This window comes from Oncorhynchus keta, chromosome 3 (assembly GCF_023373465.1).
Source record: "Oncorhynchus keta strain PuntledgeMale-10-30-2019 chromosome 3, Oket_V2, whole genome shotgun sequence".
In the NCBI taxonomy this organism is placed as follows: Eukaryota; Metazoa; Chordata; class Actinopteri; order Salmoniformes; family Salmonidae; genus Oncorhynchus; species Oncorhynchus keta.
In genome coordinates, this window is record NC_068423.1 from 1,610,727 (window position 1) to 1,637,391 (window position 26,665).

At 43.0% G+C, this 26,665-nt stretch overlaps 2 protein-coding genes across 2 annotated transcripts in view; one reads left to right on the top strand and one right to left on the bottom strand.

Annotated features, from left to right (window-relative positions):
• Positions 1–26,665, top strand: part of LOC118363666 (cadherin-23-like) — a 544,503-nt gene that overhangs the window by 347,778 nt on the left and 170,060 nt on the right. The window contains exons 19-29 of the mRNA XM_052486131.1: positions 3,044–3,160; positions 6,080–6,192; positions 6,389–6,496; positions 15,915–16,104; positions 17,088–17,233; positions 17,728–17,947; positions 18,355–18,507; positions 18,709–18,822; positions 20,691–20,839; positions 24,341–24,401; positions 24,913–25,061. Of these exons, the coding sequence (XP_052342091.1) occupies positions 3,044–3,160; positions 6,080–6,192; positions 6,389–6,496; positions 15,915–16,104; positions 17,088–17,233; positions 17,728–17,947; positions 18,355–18,507; positions 18,709–18,822; positions 20,691–20,839; positions 24,341–24,401; positions 24,913–25,061 (1,520 nt within the window). The remainder of the gene's footprint in view (positions 1–3,043; positions 3,161–6,079; positions 6,193–6,388; positions 6,497–15,914; positions 16,105–17,087; positions 17,234–17,727; positions 17,948–18,354; positions 18,508–18,708; positions 18,823–20,690; positions 20,840–24,340; positions 24,402–24,912; positions 25,062–26,665) is intronic.
• On the bottom strand, positions 21,050–23,051 carry LOC127913613 (uncharacterized protein C10orf105-like). The gene is made up of 2 exons (XM_052486137.1): positions 22,954–23,051; positions 21,050–22,166 (listed from the first exon to the last, which is right to left on the bottom strand). Exon 2 carries the CDS (start codon positions 22,152–22,154, stop codon positions 21,651–21,653), a length of 504 nt encoding a protein of 167 aa, XP_052342097.1. The 5' UTR covers positions 22,155–22,166; positions 22,954–23,051; the 3' UTR covers positions 21,050–21,650.

The window sequence follows — 26,665 nt, forward strand, 5'->3', positions numbered from 1 at the left end:
AAAGACTGTTGACATCTAGTGGAAGCCCTAGGAACTACAATCTGGGAGTATTTACCCTCATAATAAACATGACAGCCATTGAAAACAGTGGTAGGCTGAATTTATTTTGGGGGGAGATGGTTTGTCCTCGGGGTTTCACCTGCCATATCAATTATGTTATACTCACAGACATTATTTTAACAGTTGTAGAAACTTTAGAGTGTTTTGTATCCAAATCTACCAATTATATGCATATCCTAGCTTCTGGGCCTGAGTAACAGGCAGTTTACTTTGGGCACGCTTTTCATCCGGATGTCAAAATACTGCCCCCTAGCCCAAAGAGGTTTTAAAAGCACAGTCAACTCAGTGTATGTAAACGTCTGACCCACTGGAAGTGATACAGAGAATTATAAGTGAAATAATCTGTCTGTAAACTATTGTTGGAAAAATTACTTGTTTCATGCACAAAGTCGATGTCGTAACCATCTTGCCAAAACTATAGTTTGTTAAAAAGACATTTGTGGAGTGGTTGAAAAACTCATTTTAATGACTCCAACCTAAGTATATGTAAACTTCCGACTTCAACTCTATGTATCCTGTAGAAACATGCCTTTTAGTGACAGAAAAATGTGGAAGAAATGTTCCAGTATGCTTCAGTTTGATACATTTTTCAGAAATGTGTTTTAATGTCACTGGGCTATTGGCGCCAATTTTTGGGTATCATGGCCAGACTCCCCTTCTCCTAAACCTCACATTCCTGGCTGTTAAAGATGGTTGTAAGAGTTGTAAAAGATCTCCAGAGCATCTGTCTTTTGTCTCCTGACCTACCTCAGGGCCACTCAGAGTCCTAAAAGGAGAAAGGGAGACCAGTTTATTTGTTAGAACACAAAGAACAAATAAACTCTCATGGACGGGGCTGTAGTAGAGCAGGTTGAGAGCTTCATGTTCCTTGGCGTCCACATCACCAACAAACTAACATGGTCCAAGCTCGCCAAGACAGTCATGAAAATGGCACGACAAAACCTATTCCCCCTCAGGAGACTGAAAAGATTTGGCATGGGTCCTCAGATCCTCAAAAGGTTTTACAGCTGCACCATCGAAGGCATCCTGACGGGTTGTATCACTGCCTGGTACGGCAACAAGCTTCCTGCTATCCAGGACCTCTATACCAGGCAATGTCAGAGGAAGGCCCTAAAAGTTGTCAAAGACTCCAGCCACCCTAGTCATAGACTGTTTTCCCTGCTACTGCACGGCAAGCGGTACCAGAGCGCCAAGTCTAGGTCCAAGAGGCTTCTAAAACAGATTCTAACCCCAAGCCATAAGACTCCTGAACATCTAATCAAATTTCTACCCAGACTATTTGCATTGCCCATTCTCCTCTTCTACGCTGCTGCTACTCTCTGTTATTATCTATGCATAGTCACTTTAATAACTCTACCTAAATGTACATATTACCTCAATTACCTCGACACCGGTGCCCCCACACATTGACTCTGTACCGGTACCCCCTGTATATAGCCAAGCTATTGTTTTTTTTACTGCTGCTCTTTAATTATTTGTTATATTCACCTCTTAATTTTTTGGGGTATGGGCTTGTGTTTTTTGGGTATGGGCGTGTTGTTGTGTTGCCGCAAACTGGTTTCAAGATGGTTTCTACCAATATTACAAGTTATTTGTTGTGTAGGCTGCTAGCCTACTCAAAATGAAGTCAAGTGGGAAAACACGTTAGCTCCTGCTAACGACATGTGACAGCCTACAGCTGCCCGGTGGGAAGCAATTGCTGACCAGTGGGAAGAAACTCACGTTGGAACCACCTCGATACAATACTTTTTGCATGGATCATTTGCATTTATTTTGCAATGGATTGTCGTTACATTAGCTAATTGACATGTTACGGTGACATCCAGATGGTGTCCAATACTACATGTTATTTCACCCTCGCCCACCGAAATAAACATGTCATGAATGCATTACGTAGTCAAATTAAATCCCTTTATTACATAAACAATTATATATCTACGGTTGGAGTCACTCACAGAAGACAGCTGGGTTGTGTCTAAAAACTACCCTTCAAAAACCCTGCTTCCTCCATCCTCCAATGCGCTTTGGGAGAGAGGCCAGGAGTGGTGGAAACAAGGACAATAAGTCACATTTTCAGACTGGTGTTACACTTAGGTCAATGGCTAAAACTGTGTGTCCATTCATTCCTTCCGTTCAATTCAAACAGCTTTGACATACTGTAGATCATTACAATGGCCTTGTGCAATAATAATAGACTAGTTTAATGGCCAAACCTCACCCTATCACTTCTTATCCTTTACCTTGAGTTTCAATGATATTCCTTTCTTTGCGTTGGGTAGTTTTTTATGTTACGACTTGTATCCCCTCTTGTCTCATATTTTCTTATGTGGTTTTATATATTATTTTTAAGTGCTTAGCAGGCCAGTGCAGTTAAATTACTATCACTATTCATTCTCATGCATGTAATCAGAGTATGCAATAGTTTTGTTTCCAATCACTGGATGAATTGAGATAAGTGACCATTCCCTCGTCCGCCAGAGCTGCTGCAGAGCTTGGCAAATGTGTCAGACACACACACACACACACACACACACACACACACACACACACACACACACACACACACACACACACACACACACACACACACACACACACACACACACACACACACACACACACACACACACACATTGAAGTGCCAATTTGAAAGCAAAGTGGACTGTGGGGGTGGACCGTGGAGCTAACTTTACTAGCTAACCATGGGGCTCTGGACCTAGCCTCTCATCACCTTCCCTGGACATTTATCAGGGCTCTTCCATGCATGGACCATAATACCAAACAAGCTGCTGATAATCCACTAATCCATAAACCGACTCAGTGCCATTCTCTGTCAGTGTAGCTGAGTGCGAGAGAGTGGAGGTTGAAAGATGCCTGATCCCCCCTCATCCCCCCCCTCTTGCTCCCCCTCTCTTTCACTCCTCATATATATTTGTACACCTGACTCTTGATATCCCTTCCTCTTTCTTCCCCTCTTTCTCAGGGGCGACGGTTGTGTTTGTGAATGCCACTGATCTGGATGCCTCCCGGGAGTTTGGACAGGCCTCACTCATCTACTCCCTACAGGGCTCCTCCCAGTTCCGCCTCAACACACGCTCAGGTGAGTGTGTTTGCGTGTGTGTGCAAGGCGTAACTTTGTGTTGGATATTGTGGTGGTAAGGGTCAATGGGTTCCGGTGTCAACACCCCTCTCAGATGTTCTGGTAACAGCTGTGAAATGGTTATTTCTGGTGAATTTTGAGGGGGAAATGTATAAAGAAATGTCCTGATAAATTGGTCAGTATACCCCAGTCACAACTGAAACCCCATATTTTTTTCTATATTACTTAAAACCGTGTTCTTAATGTTAACTGTTCAGAAAGTCACCACCACACTCCATCTTTAATTACATTTCAATAGATGGGTTGGCTGACAACGTCACAAAAACGTTGTAAGCGTTTCCATGGGGCAGGAGTCTGTGTGTTGTTGTGATTCTGGATGGCCAGATTGATAGCAAGAATGACAAGAAACTGCCATGTGGGGAATTGTACGTGGCTCGGTTCAGCTTGTTTCATCTTGTTATTGATACCATGTCTTGTTTTGTGGTGTTTTTTTTATGTCAATGCCTATATGGCTAAGCTAGCTAACCAACAACTGTAACGATGTATTTGAGAGACAACAAGTGCTCATTGTGCAAATCTATTCATGTCTTCAATAAACTTTGGAGACGAAATATGGCTTACAGTGGTCAAACATCTAAGCCAACCCTGTCTGTTTTTCCCCATAGTTGCGTACATCTCAGTTTTGTTGATAAACAATCAACCAGTATATGCCAAAACCCATTATTCTATTGGTGTACTACCCTTCACCACACTTGGCTAGTAACTTGTATGGTCTTGAATAACTAATTTCTTATACCAAATTAACTTAAAAGGAGTCAAGGCAATCTGACTCCAGAAATGTCTTACTTGGTTACACAATTTAATTGCAGTATTAATTAATAAAATAACGAGTGAGAGTCAAAATATAACTCTTCAATATGGATCAAGCAAAATACTTTAAAATAAACCAGTATGGTATCATACAAAAATATGTGGCAAAAAAAATGTCATTCACCATCAACCTTATACAAAGATGTGCATATAGTGGAACAGAAAGGGGTCAGATATACAGTCTCAATTCACTTAAATGCACCAAATACATTTTGGGCATATTGTTTTCCTATCTTTGGTATCCAGCTTCACCTGGTGGATATGACAGACGGCACCATAATTCAATCTGCTGTGCGCCATTGTTAAGCACAGCCATGCCTTCTACCTCCATGACAACCAAATTAAATCCAAATTCAGGCAACAACATTTCCCATAGCAAATGGGCTACACTTAGCAAAGATGAGAAGTTGAACCGATAGTTCCAATCTGTGTGCGATATAAATTGCTGTGCAAAGTGCTTCACCAGACAGCCTTATAACTACAATTCCAAATTGTCACATGATGATCTGTTCGTGCTCTCCCTGTGCCTCAACATGGTTGTGCTCTCCCTCTCTCTACTGACTGTCTCTGACCCCTGCCATGACAACCAAATTAAATCAGAAGGCAGGCAACAACTGTTTTGGGCTACAGTCAGCAAAGATGAGGAGTTGAACTGATAGTGCCTTATAACTCAAATTCTCACCTGATTACATATTAGTCCTCTGCCTGCCTCAACATGGGTGGTGCTCCCTGAACAGGCCACAACCCACTGTTCCTAGGCCGTCATTGAAAATAAGAATTTGTTCTTAAAATACTTTCCTAGTTAAATAAAGGTATAAAAAAAATATCATATGACAAAGATGGCTGGCCATAATAATGCTTATAATAGCTTATTAACATGAATTAGATTCTGTTTTTATTAGCTGAACTATTTATTTACTTTCTGGTAATAGGTATAGCTAGCTATCTGACTACATAGTGCCAGTCTATAATGAATTGTAGAGTGTAGTGAGCTAGCTAGCTATGTAGCCATTCATTCATTTACTTAAAATCCTCTGCACTCCCCACAAAAATTGTATGTCCTGCACTTCCATCCTCATTTTATGAGGCATGTCTTACCTTGTTTCAAAGTAGCCATGCCAAAATCAGGTCATAGAAATGTTAAGGGGATTTATTTTATAAACACTTCCTTACTCAATTGAAACCAGGATTTCTTTCATATTCTATTGGTTTTCAAATCAACATAATTTCATTGTCCATCAGCTATAGACTCAATCCTAGTCATATTAGCAACCCATGCTAATGTTTGCGTCTTTTAGATATCCCCTCTTTCTACATTTGTAACAGATGTTTTAATTTCTGTCACATAAAATCGCTCACATGTGCAGTGCGCTTTTTAGAACAGCGTGTTCCCGCTCATTGCATTATGGAATATTCGTGCATATCCTACTGCCGTGTGTGCATTTCTGCGCTTATAATATGAAGAAGTTAATCAACAATTTAAGCTAAAGGGTCTGATCTGTTGCATCAGCCTCATTGCTTTAAAAAAAAATTATGTAGTGGTTCTATGAATTTTGGATCCAGAGTCTGTTTTGAATCATCTCAGACAGGCGATTAATTTCGAGCCCTGTAGCTACCCCTCCTCAGCGAACACTACAAAGAGAAAGAGAGAGAGAGCGTAGTGTGTGCTGCAGAACTGTTACTTCAGACCAAAGCAATGCATTGGCTGGCTGCCTCTGGTAACCGGGCGCAACCAAAAGCGGCAGGGGATCCGATCGTAAAATGAGGAACTGAGTCACTGTGGTGCAAAGCAATTAAGAACGTGCCGAAAGCTCACTCCACAGCTAGCTTGAAATGTTGCGGATGGAGCCATCCAATCAGTACCTTTGGGTTGCTCAAGCCGTTGGTCCGTTTGAGGAAGCAAAGCTGTTAGCAGAACACTTAACCCTGTTACACTAGAGAGCGAGTGTGCATGTTTGTATGTGACTAGTCATGGGCGTCTGTGTGTTTCTGTACATGCTGTTGTGTGTCTGATGTGTGTTTGACCTATGCATTACCTGTGTGTTTCAGGAGAGATAACCACTACAGCCTTACTGGACAGAGAGCTGAAGTCAGAGTACATCCTGATTGTCAGAGCTGTGGACGGAGGGGTGGGGCCACTGCAAAAGACTGGCATTGCCACGGTAACCACCTCCATTCTCACACATCTTCCTGTTTCTTATTGCTCTCAGATCATTTAGATGCTTCTCTCTCTTTTTTTCTCTCTCTCTTTCTATCCCTTTCTGTCTCTCCATTTCTCTCTCTCTCCCCCTCTTCTCTATCTTGAAGACTTTAACTGAACTCAGAACAGTCATTAACCCTTTCTACTCCTCCCTCCAGGTGAACATCACCATCCTGGACATAAATGACAATTCCCCCATGTGGCGAGACGAGCCCTACCACGCCAACGTGGTGGAGATGAGCCCCATCGACACTGACGTCATCTCTGTGAGTTCAGCTTGCCTTGATCTTTGACATTTGATGCTCTCCATGACTCCATGAGACAGACAGACCGCTGCCTTGTCCATAGCAATTCAATTGAAAGTAAGATTTTTCAACCACTTTACACTTTTTCGTGGATAGGATTTTTCCTGTTCTCTTTCATCTGTGGTTTGGCAGGTAGCCTAGGGGTTACAGCATTGGACTAGTAACCGCAAGGTTGCAAGATCAAATCCCTAAGCTGACAAGGTAAAAATATGTTGTTCTGCCCCTGAACAAGGCAGTTAACCCAGTGTTCCTAGACCGTCATTGAAAATAAGAATTTGTTCGTAACTGACTTGCCTAGTTAAGTGAAAGTAAATTGGAACCTTAAACAAATTTAAATTATTATACCTTTGATTGGATATGACTGCAGGGTATTTTGGAGGAAATAAATTGACTGTGTTGTACAATGTGTATCCAGAGGAAATAAATGGATAAGGGATAAAGAGACACTTCTACAGGTAGTGCAGAGTCTGCTGACAGACAAATAAATACTTGATACAGTCTAACCTACTGTGCTCGAACAGAAAGATGACAACTCAACTGTGAAACATACAATACATGAGGTTTAGAATTTGGGGGTGAGTGACATTTCTACATGTAGTACTTTTGGGTAACGGAAAGACTTGATTGCAGTGAGCATATGTATACCTAACCCGCTATGTTCTGACAGTAAAGTGGACAAATACAACAAGTGTCCAACAGTGCAAATTAACTCCTGGACATACAGTACCAGTCAAAAATTTGGACACACCTACTCATTCAAGGGTCTTTCTTTATTTTAATATTTTCTTCATTGTAGAATAATAGTGAAACCATCAAAACTATGTAACCAAAAAAGTGTTAAACAAATCAAAATATATTTGAGATTTTAGATTATTCAAAATAGCCACCCTTTGCCTTGATGACAGCTTTGCACACGCTTGGCATTCTCTCAACCAGCTTCACCTGGAATGCTCTTCCAACAGTCTTGAATGAGTTCCCACATATGATGAGCACCTTTTGGCTGCTTTTCCATAACTCTGTTGTCCAACTCATCTCAAACCATCTCAATTGGGTGATTGTGGAGGCCAGGTCATCTGATGCATCACTCTTCTTCTTGGTCAAATAGCCATTACACAGCCTGGAAGTGTGTTGGGTCATTGTCCTGTTGAAAAACTGAGGAAGCAAACCAGCATATCGCTGCAGAATCCTGTGGTAGCCATGTTGAATTCTAAATAAATCACTGGCAGTGTCACCAGCAAAGCACTCCCACACCATCACACCTCATCCTCCATGCTTCATGGTGGGAACCACACATGTGGAGATCATCCATTCACCTCCTCCTTGTCTCACAAAGACACAGTGGTTGGAACCAAACATCTCAAATGTGGACTCATCAGACCAAAGGACAGATTTCCACTGGTCCATTGATGGTGTTTCTTGGCCAAAGCAAGTATTTTCTTCTTATTGGTGTCCTTTAGTAGTGGTTTCTTTGCAGCAAAAAGGCCGGATTCACGCAGTCTCCTCTGAAAAGTTGATGTTGAGATGTGTCTGTTACTTGAACTCCATGAAGCATTTATTTGGGCAGCAATCGGAGGTGCATTTAACTCTAATGTACTTATCCTCTGCAGCAGATGTAACTCTGGGTCCTCCTTTCCTGTGGCGGTCCTCATGAGAGTCAGTTTCATCATAGCGCTTGTGTCACGCCCTGACCTTAGAGAGCCTTTTTTATGTCTCTTTTTGGTTTGGTCAGGGTGTGATTTGGGTGGGCATTCTATGTCCTTTATTTCTATGATTTGTGTTTCTATGTGTTGGCCGGGTATGGTCCTCAATCGGGGACAGCTGTCTATCGTTGTCTCTGATTGGGAATCATACTTAGGTAGCCCTTTTTCCCTCCTTTCAGTGTGGGTAGTTATCTTTGTTAGTGGCACTTAGCCCTGTAAGGGAACTTCCCCCTGAAATTGACAAAAATGAATGGGAACATATTTGCACTGTAACAACAATATACAACAAACAACAATATACACGGAGTATGCACGGTGTCCAATGCCATATGGCAAATGCAAAGTGTAACACTGCAAAATGAACATACTTTTGTCATATTTGATTATCATAATTTGTTTTTTGCTTGTCCATAAGGCATATGTTTTGTCCATTTGCAATATGAAGACTTCCTATTCATAGGAAGTCAAAGGTCACTTTTTTGGGGGGCCAAATGCCATAAGAAATGTCCAAATGCAATATGAAAGATTTGATAGTGCCAAATCAGGATGTTAAGTCCATTTGCCATGTACCATCACAAATTTGACAAGCTCAAAAATACTGCAGAAATGTAAAATTGACTGGCCTGATGAACTCGGGATGGCCGGGCAGTGATAGTGGTTCCTCTCCATCGCTCGTTGTGTTGATTTCATCCTGTCCAGTTGGTGTTTTTCACTGTTGAATCATATTGCAAATGCACTGTGCATGCACAGTTCCAAGAGGGTATGTAAGCTTCACGGTTGTTTTTCGTTTTTTGTTTTGTTGGCGACATTTTAAATAGAAAGAGAAATGTACGCTCACCACGCTGCACTCTGGTCTACTTCCAATGACACCCGTGATAGCTTGAGGGTTTTTGCAACTGCACTTAAGAACTCAAAGTTCTTGAAATGTTTCGTATTGACTGACCTTCATGTCTTGAAGTAATGATGGACTGTCGTTTCTCTTTGATTGTTTGAGCTGTTCTTGCCATAATTTATACAACAGGTGGGTCTAATCCTGAATGCTGATTGGTTAAAACCGCATTCCAGCCGGTGTCTATTTCACAAGTTACCTATGACGTTGAAATGTTAATTTACTCTGTTCCATCTCACTGCGCAATCCACTGTCTCATCAAGCCTGCCAGGAAATGTAAACTTCATCTCCACTATAAAAAGCATCGAGACATTATCTCAAAATCAAACAGCTAAAGCAAGGAAAATATATCACAAACAGCCACCCTCCCATCACCGATAAGGACATGGCCCAGCTCCAAAACTCCCAGGCTTTGAATCCCGATACACCAAGGGTTCTGGTCCAGAAAGTGTGGTTCGGCCTCCAGTTACATCTGGGTCAAAGACGGGAACAGACAACTAAAGCCCAACTCATTCCTTGTAAAAACAGATGAGAACGGTCTATGGTATATTGTTTGTTGTGTTATTTCTAAGTTGCACACATAATTAGGCTACTGGAAAACAATATTATAACAATGCATTCTCGCTCTCAGATACGCCACTCTCGCATATAACAAGCCCACAAAGAATCATCTGGACCCAAGGGAGAGGGACATGGAGTCCAAGAGGGGATGTATGTTCGAGCAGCCAGGGAACCCACTATGCCCGGTGGCATCACTGGAGAAATATCTATTGAAATGCCCCGGAGAATCCCCTTACATTTTATCTCCACCCACTTCTACCCAAGATCTGCACTGCAGCGGGAACAACTACATACACAAATCACAGCATCAGGACCACGACAGTCCAGAAACTGGCCAATTCTGGTTTGTAAGCAAGGGAGAATATGTCAGTGAGTGGGCATCGTTGCGAAAGTTCGCTCCATAGCTTCTGGCGTCCGTCACTGACAGACAGAAAACGCTGGAGCAACATCCTGGCCGAAAACAAAGACAACACTGCAGCACCATCAACACCCAAAAGGCTGAAACAAGGCAGCAGAAGTAGTAGCACAGACTCCATCAGATATTTCAACCAATGCACAATCCAGGGGAATGTACAGATAAATGTGACATACAATAAGTCGCTATAGCTATGTCAGCTGTGATGGATAACAAAGAGAGTGTATGGATTGATTTATCAATATCAGCTCAAATGAATGTCATGGATTGTCTTAACAAGAGAGCACATTTTCTCTGCCAGGCAAAGTCACACATCATAAGCTCATTGTTATGGATATATTGAAATAAATCAAACTACAAAACAGCTTAAACAAGTGCAAATGCAGCTATTTTGCTGATATTCTGGCTGCACTTTTTGACATGAATGTAAATTAGCTGTAGTTGGCTAGCTAGCAAGGAAGGGATAAGAACGTTGCCAGTCAGTATGGCAATGGAACATTTAGACCGAACGACTGGACATTCAACCTCCAGCTACATACCCCCTCTAGCGCCAGGGTCAGCGCACTCTCAAATGTTGTTTTTTGCCATCATCGTAAGTCTACCACACACACACATGTATTAAACATGAGAATGAGTGAGGTTTTGTCACAACCCGGCTCGTGGGAAGTGACAAAGCGCTCTTACAGGACCAGGGGACAAATAACAACATAATAATAATCAATCATTTTGCTCTTTATTTAGCCATCTTACATATAACACCTTGTGTTAATTAAAAAATATTGAATAACTCACCACAGGTTAATGAGAAGGGTGTGCTTGAAAGGATGCACATAAATCTGCAATGTTGGGTGTATTGGAGAGAGTCTCCGTCTTAAATAATTTTCCACATATAGTCTGTGTCTGTATTTCGTTGTCATGCTATTGAGGGCCGAGAATCCACTCTCACATACACTACCGTTCAAAAGGTTGGGGCAACATAGAAATGTCCTTGATTTAGAAAGAAAAGCACATTCTTTTGTCCATTAAATTAACATCATATTGATCAGAAATACAGTATTGTAGTGAGGTGCGTACTGGCGGCAGAGAAGTCAGGTGCAGGAGAGCGAAAACGGATTGACAACGGTGTCGTTTTAATATCCATAAACCACCGTCAACAGAACAATACAATAGATGGGTCAAACAAAACCGGGTAAATACCAGCATACCGTTGCATAAGCACTACAAGAAACAATTACCGACAAGGATATGACGGGGAACAGAGGGTTAAATACACAACATGTAATTGATGGATTTGGAACCAGGTGTGATGGAAGACAAGACAAAATCAATGGAAAATGAAAAGTGGGTCAGCAGTGGCTAGAAGGTCGGTGACTTCGACCGCCGAACGCCATCCGAACAAGGAGAGGGACCAACTTCGACAGAAGTCGTGACAAGTGTAGACATTGTTAAGGTTGTAAATGACTATTGTAGCTGAAACGGCAGATTTTTAATAGAATATCTACAGTACATACAGAGGCCCATTATCAGCAACCATCACTCCTGTGTTCCAATGGCACGTTGTGTTAGCTAATCCAAGTTTATAATTTTAAAAGGCTAATTTATCATTAGAAAACCCTTTTGCAATTATATTAGCATAGCTGAAAATGGTTGTGCTGATTAAAGAAGCAATACAACTGGCCTCCTTTAGACTAGTTGAATATCTGGATCATCTGCATTTGTGGGTTCGATTACAGGCTCAAAATGTCCAGAAACAAAAACCTTTCTTCTGAAACTCGTCAGTCTATTCTTGTTCTTAGAAATAGTCCATGCGAGAAATTACCAAGAAACTTAAGATCTCCTACAACGCTGTGGACTACTCCTTCCACAGAACAGCCCTAACCGGAATAGAAAGAGGAATGGGAGGTCCGGTGCACAACTGAGCAAGAGGACAAGTGCATTAGAGTGTCTAGTTTGAGAAACAGACACCTCACAAGTCCTCAACTGGCAGCTTCATTAAATAGTACCCACAAAACATCAGTCTCAACGTCAACAGTGAAGAGGCGACTCTGGGATGCTGGCCTTCAAGGCAGAATTCCTCTTATCCAGTGTCTGTGTTTTTTGCCCATCTTAATATTTAATTTTTATTGGCCAGTCTGAGATATGGCTTTTTCTTTGCAACTCTACTTAGAAGGCCAGCAACACGGAGTCGCCGCTTCACTGTTGACGCTGTGACTGATGTTTTGCGTGAGCAACTGCTTACACACATGTTGCCACTCCACTCTGTCTCCCTGTCATGGCTTTTGCTCCAGCGGATTTATGTGTTTTGCCTGGTCTAGGGGTTTTGTATGTTTATGGGGCTGGCACCTTCCTAGGTAGTTTTGTATGTCTATGTCTGCCTATGTCTATGGTTGCCTAGATTGGTTCTCAATTAGAGACGGCTGTCTGTCGTTGTCTCTGATTGGGAACCATATTTAGGCAGCCAGGTTCTTTGGGTATTTTGTGGGTCTGACTTTGTGTTGTATTCTGTCTTTGTGTTGCAATTCATCAAACAACACTGTTTCACATAGCATCAGTGACATGGCTGTAACACATATAATTCACTGATTTGTATGAGAAGCAGTAATTGTTTCAAAACATGGCTGAGAAACATTTTGAAACATTTACTACTTCACAGACAGGCGTGGCGGGCCTGACACGGCTTCTGGTATATGTCCATTACATTTATGGGGGGGGGGTCAAATAAGGAAGACATCCTCTTCTGGAAATGGTGCACCACTGGAAATATTTGCAGTGTTGATCCTTCTTTTTCAAGACCTGTGCAATCTGCCCTGGCATGCTGTCAATTACCTTCTGGGCCACATCCTGACTGATGGCAGGCCATTCTTGCATAATCAATGCTTGGAGTTGTCAGTATTTGTGGGGTCTTGAGGATTGACCACAAGTTCCCATTGGGATTAAGGTCTGGGGAGCTTCCTGGCCATGGACCCAAAATATAGATGTTTTGTTCCCCGGGCCACTTCGTTATCACTTTTTCCTTATGGCAGGGTGCTCCATCATGCTGGAAAAGGCATTGTTCATTACCAAACTGTTCCTGGATGTGGATGTGTTGGTACCATTCTTTATTCCTGGCTATATTCTTAGGCAAATTGTGAGCCCACTCCCTTGGCTGAGAAGCAACCCCACACATGAATGGTCTCAGGATGCTTTACTGTTGGCATGACACAGGACTGATGGTAGCACTCACCTTGTCTTCTACGGACAAGCTTTTTTCCGGATACCCTAAACAATCGGAAAGGGGATTCACCAGAGAAAATGACTTTACCCCAGTCCTCAGCAGTCCAATCCCTGTACCCTTTGCAGAATATCAGTCTGTCCCTGATGTTTTTCCTGGAGAGAAGTAGCTTCTTTGCTGCCCTTCTTGACACCAGGCCATCCTCCAAAAGTCTTCACCTCACTGTGCGTGCAGATGCACTCACACCTGCCTGCTGCCATTCCTGAGCCAGCTCTGTACTGGTGGTGCCCCGATCCTGCAGCTGAATCAACTTTAGGAGACGGTCCAGGCGCTTGCTGGACTTTATTGGGCGCCCTGAAGCCTTCTTCACAACAATTGAACCACTCTCCTTGAAGTTCTTGATGATCCGATACATGGTTGATTTAGGTGCAATCTTACTGGCAGCAATATACTTGCCTGTGAAGCCTTTTTTGTGCAAAGCAATGATGACAGCACGTGTTTCCATGCAGGTAACCATGTTTGACAGAACAATGATTCCAAGCACCACCCTCCTTTTGAAGCTTCCAGTCTGTTATTCAAACTCAATCAGCATGACAGAGTGATCTCCAGCCTTGTTCTCATCAACACTCACACCTGTGTTAATGAGAGAATCACTGACATGATGTCAGCTGGTCCTTTTGTAGCAAGGTTGAAATGCAGTGAAAATATTTTTGGGGGAATTCAGTTCATTTGCATGGCAAAGAGGGACTTTGCAATTAATTGCAATTCATCTAATCACTCTTTATAACATTCAGGACTATATGCAAATTGCCATCATACAAACAGAGGCAGCAGACTTTTCCTTTTTGTTGGAAGCACTTTTTCATAGTGTTGGATTTCCCTTACGTTGGTGCTCTGACGGTACTCACCCTCGTCCCCCTTACCCCCTCTGACCAAAGGGTTGATGTGTGCCACCTGCTGAGCACAGTGAGCAGATGAATTTAGTCGCAGTGCCCTGGGGAAAGGCTAGAGCCCCACAACACACACACACACACACACACAGTCAGAGGGTTTTCAACCCCCCCCCCCTCCCACACACTTGCACACACATACTCACACACAAAATTGGTCATCTAATCTCTAATGAGGTTACTTAACCTAATTAAAAAACAAAATTATATTTCCTGCTGATATCTATGTAAGTGGAGGTCACAGTTCAGTAGACAAGGCTAATGTTATAATTGTATGTTCTCTCCTAAGACTAAGATTGATTAATTTAAATGGACTTTGGGGCTACCTAAGACTAAGTTTCCCCTCACCCTTAAATCTCCTTCCACTACTTTCCACAATTTTTTTCTTTCTCTTTTTCTCTCTCTCCCTCTCTCGCTCCTCTCTTTCTAATTTTTTTCATAATTGTTATGACTGAATTATGAATGATGTTCCCAAAGTAAACTGTAAAACCAAAGTAAAACCAACCGGAAATGTTTTTTCTTTGAGAGACTATGCTCTTAGGGCATACTGGAAATTAGCTCCCTGGATGCAATTCCTATGGCTTCCACAGGGTGGCAGAAGTCTATGTTCAAGATTTCAGGCTTGTAACTACCAAAACTAATAAGAAATCTCAGTTTTGGAAAATGTGTGTTTGTGCGCGCCATGAAGACAAGATGCACCTGCTAAAATTGGTTCCCTATTGAACATACTTATTTCCGTAAGAAATATTATAGTGTGATTACATGTTAGGGTATCTGAGGAGTGAATAGTAACATATTTTGACTTGTTGAAACAAAGTTTAGGGGTAGATTTTTGGATTCCTTTCTCTGCATGTTGAACGAGTGGATTACGCAAATTGATGGCGCCAACTAAACTGACTTTTTTGGGATATAAAGAAGGATATCTAACAAAACGACACTACATGTTATAGCTGGGACCTTTTGGATGGCAAATCATAGGAAGATTTTCAAAAAGTAAGTGAATATTTCATCGTTATTTGTGAATTTATGAAGCCTGTGCAGGTGGAAAAATATTTTAAAGTGGGGCGCCGTCTTCAAACATGACATGTTTTCGTTGTAATAGCTACTGTAAATCGGACAGTGCAGTTAGATTAACAGGAATGTAAGCTTTCAACCGATAATAGACACTTATATGTACCTAAATGTTTAATATCCATCATTTGTATGATTATTTATTTGAATTGCACGCCCTCCAGTTTCACTGGAACTTGTCCTGCTAGTGGGACGCCTCGGCTTAATTTACCAATGTACGGCTCAGAGATGTCTATCTACCTAGTCCTTTAATAATTCAAGACCTGCAAAACCTTTGTTCCTCTATTGACCAATTAACCAGTTTCCAGCGTTTTCTTAATCAGTGCGGTGAATAATTGATCAGCTCTTTAAAAAAAATCATGCCGCAATCTCGGCCCAGCGTATACATTACCTATCACGTTAGATATTAGGTTGTTGTGCGGTGCTGTTGCAGTGATCGTCAGATTTTCCCCCATTTTCCCCCATTCCTTCTTTCTTTCATCATTCCTCCTCTCTCCCCTCCCTCCTCCTTTCTCTCATCTCCCTCCTCTCCCCACTTTCCCTTCCCCCCTCATCCCCCACCCCCCCCATACATCCCTCCAGGTGCTAGCCATAGACCCAGATGTTGGGGACAATGGGACAGTGGTGTACAGCATCAGCCCAGAGAACCCCTTCTACACCATCAACAGCAGCACAGGCAAGATCAGGACCAGCGGGGCCGTGCTGGACAGAGAGAGGTCCAACCCAAAAGACATCCTGCTCATGAGGACCATCATCGTGTCTGCTGTCGATCGTGAGTCCCATACCAGGCCAGAACTCTGCCTGTTGGTTGGTCGGTTGCTTTGTTGTTCTGTGTGTCTGACTGGCTAGCTGTTTATCTGGGACTGAGACTGTGTGTGTGTGTGTGTGTGTGTGTGTGTGTGTGTGTGTGTGTGTGTGTGTGTGTGTGTGTGTGTGTGTGTGTGTGTGTGTGTGTGTGTGTGTGTGTGTGTGTGTGCGTGCACGCGAGAGACTGTCTGGGGCTGAAGAGTCTGTCAGTCTCTCAGCATGTACTATCTAAATTACATTGTGCGTTCATATATGAGTCTCTACTTTAAAGAGTAACTGCCCCAAAAAGCCACTTCTCATTTAGAAAAAGGCTTATGTGGCATCGATATGAGTCAGAAACATGTATTCTAATTTCAAAATTGACTACAAAGATTAAATAGAATAATTTTGGTTATTCTCGTCCAAAACTGAGATTTACGAAATGATAGGCAAAAATGCTATGTCAAGGAATGAAGGGCACCGTTTATTTCAATCCTGCCCAAATGCCCACAGCTGGCAGCACCAAAGTAATCATCAATTCGGAGCGCAGCTGCATGTGACCCGATTGTAATGACCATGGTCAATTTGGTTCACATTCGATATCCCCATGGGGCTATTAGGGACCATCAGTAAATTACACAATATTTTGAATGTCAATGGCTCCAAATTTATGTTACTTAAAAAACTCAAACCAACTATAAATTGAAGAAATTAAAATAGTAAACTCATTTAATGAAGCCCCAAAAAATGTAAATATGAACTTTGTCCCATTTACATTGTGTAATTTATTGATGGTCCCTAACTAGCCCCAGGCTATCCAATGTCAAACCAACTTTGCCAAGGTTGCACACCAGCCGGCTGAAGCTACGTTGGCTATCACTAGATAGTCTAGGCCACCTCTGGTAAAACTTTTATTGGAGTTTTGTGCTCCTGTAAATGCTGTGTTTGTACCTCTGGCGCCCACTCCAGTTGGCAGACCTCCACTGCGTTCCTCAGTCAGCACCACGGTGTATGTCAACTTGCTGGACCTTAATGACAATGACCCCATCTTCCTTAACCTGCCCTTTGTGGCCGAGGTACCAGAGGGCCTGCCTAGTGGATCCTCTGTGTTCAAGGTCAGTACACCATTACAATATGTCATTAGAGTTAGATGCTTGTGTAATTGTATCAGATGAATCAGATGGAAGTTTGTGAGGGCTAATTAAATAGTTTCTTTGTTTCTGTTTTCCCCTGTCTGTCATGTCCTCCTCTCACTTCTATTCTCCCCACCACTTCCATATCTTTGTCCCGCTCTGTCCCCTCTATCTCTTATCCCCACATCTCATCTTACTCTTCCCCTCTCCCTTCTCCCCTTTCCTCTCATTTCCTTTACTCTCCTCTCCTTCCCTTCCATCCTTTCATCTGCTCCTCCTCCTCTCCTCTCTCTCTTCTCTCTCTCAATTCAATTAAATTCAATTCAAGGGCTTTATTGGCATGGGAAACATGTGTTAACATTGCCAAAGCAAGTGAGGTGGACAACATACAAAGTGAATATATCTCTCTCTCTCTCTCCACTCCCTTCCTCCTCTCTCTCTCTCTCTCTCAATTCCTATCTCCTCTCCTTCATCAGATCCAGGTGGAGGACCCTGATCAGGAGGAGAATGGTATGGTTACCATGGGGCTACTGGTGGGCATGCCACGCGTTGATTTTTATCTCAACACCACCACGGGTGTGCTGTACTCAACGGCAACTCTGGACCGCGAGCAGATTAGCCTGTACCACCTGAGGATTGTGGCGTACGACCAAGGGCAGAACCCACGCACCTCCACCAGCACCCTTACCATCACAGGTTTGCAAGGATCAGGGCCTGTAATCAATTACTGTCTCAGAGTATGTGTGCTGATCTAGGATCAGTTTTGCCTTTCAGATCATAATGACTAAGACAGGGGGGACCTGATCCTAAATCACCACTCCTACTTTGAGACGCTTTGTGAATACAGGTCATGGCTGGTCCAACATTCAAATTTTATACCATATTAAAAATTGATTAAAGACAGTATTTTACTTAGTATAGCACTACCTGCTGGTCAGAAGCATATATTTTAGAAGCGCTGGGAAAAGAATGACCATCTGTTAAATGTGTTGCTTGTCGTGTCTGCCTATTGAGCATGATGAAAGTTATTTTACAAGAGACAATGTGTCTCTCTGTCTCTCTTTGTCTGTCTGTCTGCTTGCCTGTCACTCTGTGTCCCTCAGTCCTAGATGCCAACGACGAGACCCCCACCTTCTTCCCCAAGGTGTACAACGTGTCCCTGCAGGAGAGCGTCCCCAGGGACCATGTGGTGGCTCGCCTCAACTGTTCCGACAATGATGCTGGCCTTAACGCCGAGCTCAGCTACTTCATCACAGGTCAGAGGTCAAACTAAGGCCATGGCAGACTGTGTGTGCGTGTGTGTGTGAGTGGTTGGGCAAGAAGTAGAGTTGTATTATGTGAATGTGCTACTACTTGTATATGTGTGTGCATGCATACTCGCATTCATTCATGTGTATAAGTGAATAGCCGAGATATATACATGTAAAACTCCACCATCTGTGTGTTGCGTTCTGCAGGTGGTAACCAGGATGGTAAATTCAGTGTTGGCTTCAGAGATGGTGTGGTTCGGACTGTGGTTGGCTTGGACAGAGAGACACAGGCTACATACTCACTGGTCATAGAGGCTATCGGTAAAGTCCTAGCCCGATAAGAGCATTTTTTCATCTTTCTTTCTACTCTGTGTATTTAGACCTTTTGTACATCTGTGAGATTGAGAAGTGATGCATGCAAGTCTTGTTGTGCAACGGTCTCTGTTCCTTTTTATAATCGTTAATATATTGAAGTAAAGAAAGTCACATACTCCATGTGTAATCTCCCAGCAATTTGCAATTTCTCCCAGCAATGTACTTAGTGAAAAAGACAGTTGCTTTTCATGATCTTATCAAAGAGAGACCAAGAAGGCTTGCATCCCACATGCCAAACTATTCCCTATTTAGTGCACTACTTTTGACTAGCGTACATAAAGCTCTAGTTAAAAGCAGTGGACTTTTCTAAGGAATAGGATGTCATTTGGGATGCAGCCAACGTCTGAGGTTCCGTGTTGTTGCTGAAACTGTTGAGTTTATCTGAGTTGTTCTGGGATGACCATGTGTGTGCTGATAGGGCCGTTCAGACTCCTCACTGTGAGTATGTATTTAGAGGGGAGGGGGGGGGGGATTCAGAGAAGAGACTACTCATGTAACTACTTCAGAAGTGATTGAGCACGGCTGAACTTTGAGTATCCCACTGGTATGTTCTAAAAAATGGGGTTTACAAAGACTCAGTGATAAACAACAATACAGTTTTTTTTTTTTATGGGGTTTACAAAGGCTCAGACTGTGTCCATTTTTGGTTTCTATTGTATGGTTTTAAATGATTAAGGTTTCATTTATTTACACCAAATAAAATAGGTGATGAACAACAATACAGATAAAAACAACAATAAGAAACGGTGTCCAGATGTGTTTGGAAGCCAGAGGGCTTGTATAAAAACTACACCACAAAAAAAAGCAATAAAAAATACATAAGTACAACAAAAGAAAGGTTTGTTTAAACAGATAACAAAATTCACTAATGATAAAGGTACAAATGAACCGATCAGTGTTCACAAAAGATTACAAACAGTATATGTTTTGTTTAAATGTGTGTGTGCATGTGTTTATGTGTGGATGTGAGTGTGTGAGAGTTGGGCTATATGGAGGAGATTACTGAGTAGTTTGGTTCATGAGGCTAACCCAGAGTATTCGCTTGAAGTTATTGAGGGATGAGGAGGTTTTGGCAATGTGGATATAAGAATTCCAGAGTATGGTACCTCTATATCTGATAGAGAATTGACTACAGTGAGGTGAGGCAGTGGAGAGGATGAAGGTTATCGCAATGTTTTGTGTTTATATTCATGGATTTCAGAATTAACCCTGAAGAATCCATTGAAAGGTAAACTGTCAGGGAGGTACAGTATTTGTAGATGAAAATGATAATTGGCATACATAAATGTCGTAAATAGACAAGATATTGAGTTTCTTAAACAAAGGTGCAGATGGAGCTATGTAATTAGAGGAGTTGGCTAGCCTTGCAAATTTACTTTGTATGATGAGTAATTTGTGTAGGTAGGAGGCATATGTACTGGCCCAGACACTTTTACAGTAAATGAGATATGTGTAAATTAAGCTATAGTAGAGTGTTAGGAATCAAGCCTGATTAACAAACCACTAATCTTTCTGATAATACCAACACATTTCATCACTTTGCTTCAGACAAATTGAATATGATCTTTGCATGACAACTGTTCATCAATTGGAACTCAGAGGAATCTAGAGGATGTGACTTATTCCATTTCATTCATACCAATTGATTGGATTATAGTTAGTTTTACTTGCAAATATTGCAAAGTTCTTGACTTACTTACTTCATTAGTCCACTGTTGATACACACATTCAAAGTATGTTCACGACCAAGTTTCTCTCAAACTGACTGACACACAGTGTTAGTTCTGTAATGTGTAAATGTGTGTATCCCTCAGACAATGGTCCAGCAGGCAGCAGGAGGACAGGCACAGCCACAGTGTTTGTAGAAGTACTGGATGTGAACGACAACAGACCCATCTTCCTCCAGAACAGCTACGAGACCAGCATACTGGAGAATGTCCCCATAGGATCCAGCATCCTGCAGGTACACAGCCAGGCTGGCACACACGCGGCACATATATACACATGCACATGATTGCAGGTACGCACGCACACACACTCATGCATGCATGCACACAGACACACACAAACACGTGCACACATAGACATACGTATACCGGTACACACAAGCATACACATGGTTACACACATGGATATACCTACACACACACACAATATTATGCACTTAAGGAAATCAAACTTGAGAAAGCTTTTTATTTTCTAAAACAAACTACATCTTAATACAATAAAATAATAACACATACTGTTCTACACTCTTAGAAAAAAAGATGCTATCTAGAACCTTAACAGGTCCTTCGGGTGTCCCCATAGGATAACCCTTTGAATAACCCTTTTTGGTTCAAGGTAGAACCCTTTTGGTTCCATGTAAAACCCTATTTTGTTCCAGGTAGAACCCTTTCCACAGAGCGTTCTACTTGGAACCCAAAACGTTTCTACATGGGAACAATCGAATAACACTTTTGGAACCCTTTTTTTGTAAGATTGTTGTATTAGTTACAATCAAAATGTACGAAACAATTCACATCATCCACGTAGGCTGTTATCCCTTTTGGAAGAACCTTGGGCTTGCACCTGCTTCTCTTGTCATTAACAACATGGCCCAAACAACCTTTACTCCACCAGTCCATGTAGTTATCTTGAAGTGGGGGTTTGATCAGAAGTTAGTGTCATTGTTTAGTTAGCAGTACATCCATGGACATTTAGGACTGTGGTCAAGTCTAAGTGCTTTGGTCAAGTTACAGTCAAAGCAGTCATCTTCATGACCGGGCCTGCATTCATCTCGCGGTCAGAGCGTAGTCATATCTCTGTAACATAGTCAAACAGGCAGGGCATGGTAAGGTGGGTGAGCTGCTGTGGTCAGGTTGCTGTCTGGTTGGGGAGCAGTGGGTGCTGCACTCGGGCCTGCGCTGGGGCGGTCGTCTGAATGAGGAGGTGAATGACCACTGTACAGAGCCCAGTCGCTTCCACAGCTTGAGCTGGGGCTCCGATGACAGATAAGGCCCGCAGACCAGGGACTCGCCTGAACTACAACCCCCAACTGAGTCCTCCTCTGTCTGGGCTGACGACCCACAACACAAGGCCAGGAAGATAGCACAGACAGCCAGGAGCAGGGAGAGGCCTAACACCACCATGATGGTCAGCAATGGGTTGTGAGGCTCTGATGGCATGGGGGAGGAAGAGAGGGAGGTGGGCAGGCTGGATAGGTTGAAAAGTAGTGGTGATTTTGTAAAAGAAAGGGTGGAAGAGATGTTGACCGCTAGATCACTGGTGGTGTTCATAGTCGCCAAGTTCTGGAATGGAGAGAAGTCATGACAAAGGAGGTTAGATGAGAAGTGTGTGGACACCTGTGTGTGTGCGTGCGGTCTGTGTGTGAGTGTGTGCGTGCGTGCGTGTACACCAATCTCTTTCAGAGTGCCACAGCAGCTTTCTTGATATGGGAAGTCTTGCCTTATTGTCCAAGCTAAACCAAGCTGGCTTTTTTAGTAGGGGTTATTACCATCATACCCTGAAGGAGATGCAACACACACAAATGTCATAGTCTTTAATTCTGTAGAGACAACACGTGCCTTGTCGGTTTAGGGGAAAACACATTGGGACGTGAAATTAGTTTTCAGACCAAATGCCAGCAAATCTGTGTGGAAAGGCCACTGGAGCAGCCATCATCTCATTAGTCACCAACACCCAACACACACTCGCTCACACATTCACACTCACAGACGCAAAATATTGAATACAAAATATATTACAGTATACGCACGTCCACAAACAAACCACAAACTCCAGAGAGTTCAGACATCTATCACTGTCCAACATCCACTTACTCTCTCACACAGACTGTGACTCCATACTTAGATGCATGCACTGATACTGACCCAAACACACATTCACCTAAGTGGGCATAACACATATAAGCATATGTCAGCAAACACACGTACATTTTATACACACACACACACACACACACACACACACACACACACACACACACACACACACACACACACACACACACACACACACACACACACACACACACACACACACACACACACACACACACACACACACAAAATGTACCTTTTTCAGTCACATCCAGCATCTGTGAGTCAAACTTTTTCCTTGCTTCCACATTCCTTTTCTCCCTCACACTGCCTTTTCAAGAGAGCGTTAGGGAATGCACGGAGAAGAAGAGGGGACAGATAGGACAAGGGGGTAACAGGACAGTGGTCAAAACATAGTCTCTTTGTTTTCCACTGGGAGAGCCTAAAACAATGGTCCATTTCCAACACCGTCTAAGAGCTTAGAAAATTATCTCCCAATACTAACACTGCAAATGCTTAAATTTACAGCATCTGGGCTTAGTAACACAAACTGGGAAGCTCTGCACCCCTTTTATAGCCAAAGTGGTGCAGTCCACTGTGTAATACCCTACTCATCAATCTGACCCTCTACTCTCTTTTCCCCCGTCTCACCCATTCCCCCCCCTTTTCTCTTCTACTCTAAATCTCTTTATAAAGCTAATGAAACTGAAACAGGGCCCCTCTTTTCACACAGGGAGCAAGAGAGAGAGGAAGAGTGGGTGGGTGGGTGTGTGTGTGTGGTGTGTGTGTGTGTGTGTGTGTGTGTGTGTGTGTGTGTGTGTGTGTGTGTGTGTGTGTGTGTGTGTGTGTGTGTGTGTGTGTGTGTGTGTGTGTGAACATGTTTTGTGTATGGGTGTGAGTGTGCATGCATGCTTGTGCACGCATATGTCAAGGAATATCCACAGGTCCTATAAGCAGGATAAGATCAGGGTCTGCTCAGTCTCATCTTGCTTCAACATCTCTGTGTCTATTTTAGTTCAGAATTCCAGTCAGAAGTCATGGTTGGATTCAGTATATATTCAGCTCAGCATGCCTCACTAGTTATCTCTGTTGAGCCATGCTGTCTCTGATGTGTTTTTGTCTTTTGCTGCTCTGGCTCCATGCCTGCCTTTCAGAGAGAGAGAGAACAAGAGATAGGATGTAGACTGATAGAGGGAGAGAGAGAGATGGGGTAGGGAGGGTGTGAGAGGGAGAAATAGACTAAGAGAGTGAGTTAGGGAGATTGAGAGTGAGGGAGAGAGAAGTGAAAGAGAGAGAGAAAGGGAGAAAGAGAGAGAAGGTGGGAGAAAGAGAGAGACATCTCCATTGTGGACTCGTTGCCAGGGCCATGGTGCAGTTGTTGTGTCAACCATGGGACTACACAGAATTTGGAAGGGGTGGGTCACTTGCATATTAATATGTGTGTGTGTATATGAATGTCAGCATCTGTGTGTGTCTGTGTGCATGCCTGCGTTCACGCACATGTATGTGTGTGTACATATGTGTAAATGTTTATGTACTGTAGCTATGTAGGCCTATTGGTGTGTGGTTTCAAGTCACTGTGGTTGTAAATTAGTATAATGGCTGCATATGTCTGTGCTATTAACATGTGTTTGTGTCTGCAGGTTCAGGCCACAGATTCAGACCAGGGGGAGAACGGCAGGGTTCTGTACAGGATCCTCTCTGGTGAGTACAACTTCTTCCATCCTTTTCCCAGTTGCCATGTGGTGATACTTTTCACACCTACTCGCAGGCCTCACTGCACACAAACAACTTAACACAAAAGACTGTCAACACTGCACGCTAATTATAACCTTCATGCATAATCATAACGTTATTTGTATAAGTCATAAGGTATTAGATATTTAACTGCTCAATGACTCATTTGAAAGATGCAGTGTCAAGTGGTTAACACTTGATTTGGATAGATTCATTTTACAATGTTGGTGATTCATTTTACAATGTTGGTGATTTCTAGTATTAATATTTGAATGTACTTTGCATGTAGGATGGTCATGATGGTATTGATGTAATCACTGTCAATCCTCTCTGTCTCTCTCTTCCCCTCTCACTATCTCTCTCCCCCATCTCCCTCTCTCTCTCTGCCTCTCTCCACCACCCCCCGCTCTCCCCCCACCCCAATCTCTCTCTCCGTTTCTATCTGTGTGTGTCTCCCTATCTCTCTCTGCATGTGTAGACAACAGTAAGGGTCTGTTCAGAATTAATGAGCTGTCGGGGCTTGTGATGCGGGGCCAAAGGGCTCTGGACAGAGAGAGCAGCAGCTCCCACGTGCTGGAGGTGGAGGCCTACAACAGTGACCAGGGCAGGATGAGGAGCTCCGTACGGGTAAGGAGAGTAGGAGGGATAAATGAGGGAGGAGATGGAGAGGGTGGACAGGGATCGATGAGAGACAACAATCAATGGAGGGAGGGAGAGGGGAAAGGGCTGGACATGGAGGTCTACAACAGTGACCAGAGCAGGATAATGAGCTGCGTGTAAGTGAGGAAGGGACAGGGGAGGGTAATGGGAGACTGGGGAGAGAACATAGGATGGAACAGGGCTGGAGGTGAGGAGCTCTATACTGTTGAGAAGGGGAGGGGAGGAGAGGGGACAAGGCAGGGGAAGGGAGAGGGGATAGGGCTGGAGGAGTCTTGGGTCATTCTACCAATTTGGTACCTTTTGAGAAGTGTAACTTGGTAAAAAAAAATGCCTCTGGAACTGGATCCTGGACTTCCTGACGGGCCGACCCAAGGTGGTGAGAGTATTCACCCCTTTGCTATGAAGCCCCTAAATAAGATCTGGTGCAATTACCTTCAGAACTCACATAATTAGTTAAATAAAGTCCACCTGTGTGCAATCTAAGTGTCACATGATCTGTCACATTATCTCAGTATATACAGTGCCTTGCGAAAGTATTCGGCCCCCTTGAACTTTGCGACCTTTTGCCACATTTCAGGCTTCAAACATAAAGATATAAAACTGTATTTTTTTGTGAAGAATCAACAACAAGTGGGACACAATCGTGAAGTGGAACGACATTTATTGGATATTTCAAACTTTTTTAATAAATCAAGAACAGTTTTATATCTTTATGTTTGAAGCCTGAAATGTGGCAAAAAGGTCGCAAAGGTCAAGGGGGCTGAATACTTTCGCAAGACACTGTATATACCTGTTCTGAAAGGCCGCAGAGTCAGCAACACCACTAAGCAAGGGGCACCACCAAGCAAGGGGCACCATGAAGCTCTCCAAACAGGTCAGGGACAAAGTTGTGGAAAAGTACAGATCTGGGATGAGTTATAAAAAAATATCCGAAACTTTGAACATCCCACGGAGCACCATTAAATAACTGATTAAAAAAATGGAAATAATATGGCACCACAACAAACCTGCTAAGAGAGGGCCACCCACCAAAACTCACAGACCAGGCAAGGAGGGCATTAATCGGAGAGGCAATAAAGAGACCAAAGATAAGCGGAGATTGGAGTATCTGTCCATAGGAGCACTTTAAGCCGTACACTCCACAGAGCTGGGCTTCACGGAAGAGTGACCAGAGAAATGCCATTGCTTAAAGGAAAAAAATAAGCAAACATGTTTGGTTTTTGCCAAAAGAGGGAGACTCCCCAAACATATGGAAGAAGGTACTCTGGTCAGATGAGACTAAAATTGAGCTTCATGGCCATCAAGAAAGACGCTATATCTGGCGCAACCCCAACACCTCTCATCACCCCAAGACACCATCCCCACAATGAAGCATGGTGGGGGCAGCATCATGCTGTGGGGATGTTTTTCATCGGCAGGGACTGGGAAACTGGTCAGAACTGAAGGAAAGATGGATGGAACTAAATAAAGGAATATTTTTGAGGGGTACCTGTTTCAGTCTTCCAGAGATTTGAGACTGGGACTGAGGTTCACCTTCCAACAGGACAATGACACTAAGCATACTGCTAAAG

Coding starts and splice junctions, on each gene's coding strand:
- LOC127913613 (XM_052486137.1), bottom strand. CDS start 22,154: ATGAACACCACCAGTGATCTAGCGGTCAACATCTCTTCCACCCTTTCT.